This window comes from Belonocnema kinseyi, chromosome 1 (assembly GCF_010883055.1).
Source record: "Belonocnema kinseyi isolate 2016_QV_RU_SX_M_011 chromosome 1, B_treatae_v1, whole genome shotgun sequence".
NCBI lineage: Eukaryota > Metazoa > Arthropoda > Insecta > Hymenoptera > Cynipidae > Belonocnema > Belonocnema kinseyi.
The window spans coordinates 128,770,210-128,772,158 of record NC_046657.1 but is presented as its reverse complement, the minus strand read 5'-3'; the positions used below and the strand labels follow the sequence as shown (position 1 = coordinate 128,772,158).

Here is a 1,949-nt window from a genome sequence, read left to right as displayed (position 1 = left end):
AATAACCTTTATCCGTTTGCTCTGGAAAACTCCGATATCGTGCCCATTACCATAGAACATCTTCACGGAGAGCATGAAGTTTTTTCTCTTATCAGAGTCTGAGATGTGCAATGTTTTCGCAGCACAGTACTGCTTTCCATTACTGAGATCAAGCTGCTGCATGTCTTGACCAGAATTGCCGATCCCAATGAATGCGCAGAGCTGCGAAGACTGTTCAGATTCCCCCTCTCGGCGCATCTGTTCTTGTCGCATTTTCCACCCGTCACCGAAGAGATAAATACAGGGAGGAGGACAAAAAAATCTCTTTTCGTTGCCGTAAGATTTCTGGGCGACTTTGGCGTGCAGAACGACAATCACCATGTCAGTTTGATCGCGCAAGTAGCGCTCCATGGCTTCACGTGTCAGTCTTTGATCCTGGTATTCGGGTCGATAAGCGCCGGGACCAAATCCTGGGTACGCGGGCATGACAGCCGTTTGCAAATGCGAGGACTGCATTCCGTGTGCCATTGTAGGCAATCCAAATTGGTATTCCATGTTAGGATCTCTGCCTGAAAAAAAAAACGTAAAAAGGGAAAATAAATAATACTTGAAGATTATATACTTGAATAACTAGGAACCGAACTTTTTAGAACGAAAACGGCGTCTATTATCGGCGAGAAAATTGAAGGCATCTGGGTATGAAGCATAATAACTAAGCCAAAAAATGCTAGTGTAAAATGTAAATGGTAATTTAAAATCTCAAAGTGTTCTACGTTAATAAGCTTAAAGACGTTAATGTAAAAAAATGTTGTGCTTTGCAGACTGAAAAATGTAAAAAAAGTACGGAATTTCGAGTAGATTTAAGAAAAGTCAACTTTAGAGCATTATTTTGTATACAAGAGGCAATGGGAAATTTTTGAAAAATTGACGAATATTAAGAAAATATTGATAAACAAATTTCAATTAAAAAATATGAGAAATAATGATAAAATTGTGACTTGAAATCACAAAAATGTAAAACTGTACTATCTTCAGTCCCACTGAAGATTTTAAAGCGATTCGAAAACCAAACTGCAACGCAAAGACTCTGTAATTATTTGCTATTTCCAGGAAAGATGAAACTGTTTTTTTTTTTTTTTTTTTTTTTTGGTGAAAATCGCTCAATTCTAAACAATTATTTTGTGGAAAGGCAAGTGTCAGGAACCAGCGGGCGTGCCTTTTTTTGCTGCTGGTTGGAAGAGACATCAATTCCTGGGCAAGAGTTCAGGAGCACACGGGGCAAACCCAGTGGGCACAAAATTTGGCGACGTCTTTACGATATCGTTACATCTTTACGACATTCTATTTCCGTGCCGTTTCGGTGTCGTTAAGACATCGTCAGATCATACGACGTTTTTACGATATGGCAAAGACAACTGAACGACATGGACATAGGATATCGTTAAGCTGTCGCAAAGATGTCGTAACGATGTCGTAAAAACGTCGCCAAATTTTGTGTCCACTGGGAAAGAAAGGCATCAGCTGTCGGCAGCAGAAAAAAGGCCCCCCAACACTTTTTGACACTTGCTTTCCAACTAAAAAAATAATTTAAATATAATGATTTTCACAAAAGAAACAACAATGACATACTTCCAAGGGATTTTAAATAAATAAAAAGCCTATCCGTTAGAGTTTGGAGTTCAAATCGCTTCAATATCTCCGTAAAAAGTGAAGATAGTACAGTTGCATATTTTTGTTATTTTAAACAACAATTTGTACTATTTCTCAAATTTGTTAATTACAATTAGTTCAGAAATGTTTATATTCACGATTTTTCTCAGATTTTTCCCATTGCCTCTTGTATACAAAATAATGCTCGAAACTCGACTATTCTTAAATGGGCCCAAAATTCCTTACTTTTATCACATTTTTCCGCTTGCAAAGCACACAAATTTTTTCACATTAACGTCTTTAGGCTTATTTACGCGGAA

The 1,949-nt window shown here is 37.6% G+C and overlaps 1 protein-coding gene across 1 annotated transcript in view; it reads right to left on the bottom strand.

Annotated features, from left to right (window-relative positions):
• LOC117179982 (suppressor of hairless protein-like) overlaps positions 1-534 on the bottom strand; it is a 1,009-nt gene extending 475 nt beyond the window's left edge. The window contains exon 1 of the mRNA XM_033372250.1: positions 7-534. Within this exon, the coding sequence (XP_033228141.1) occupies positions 7-534 (528 nt within the window). The remainder of the gene's footprint in view (positions 1-6) is intronic.
• Positions 535-1,949: the final 1,415 nt, after the last annotated feature.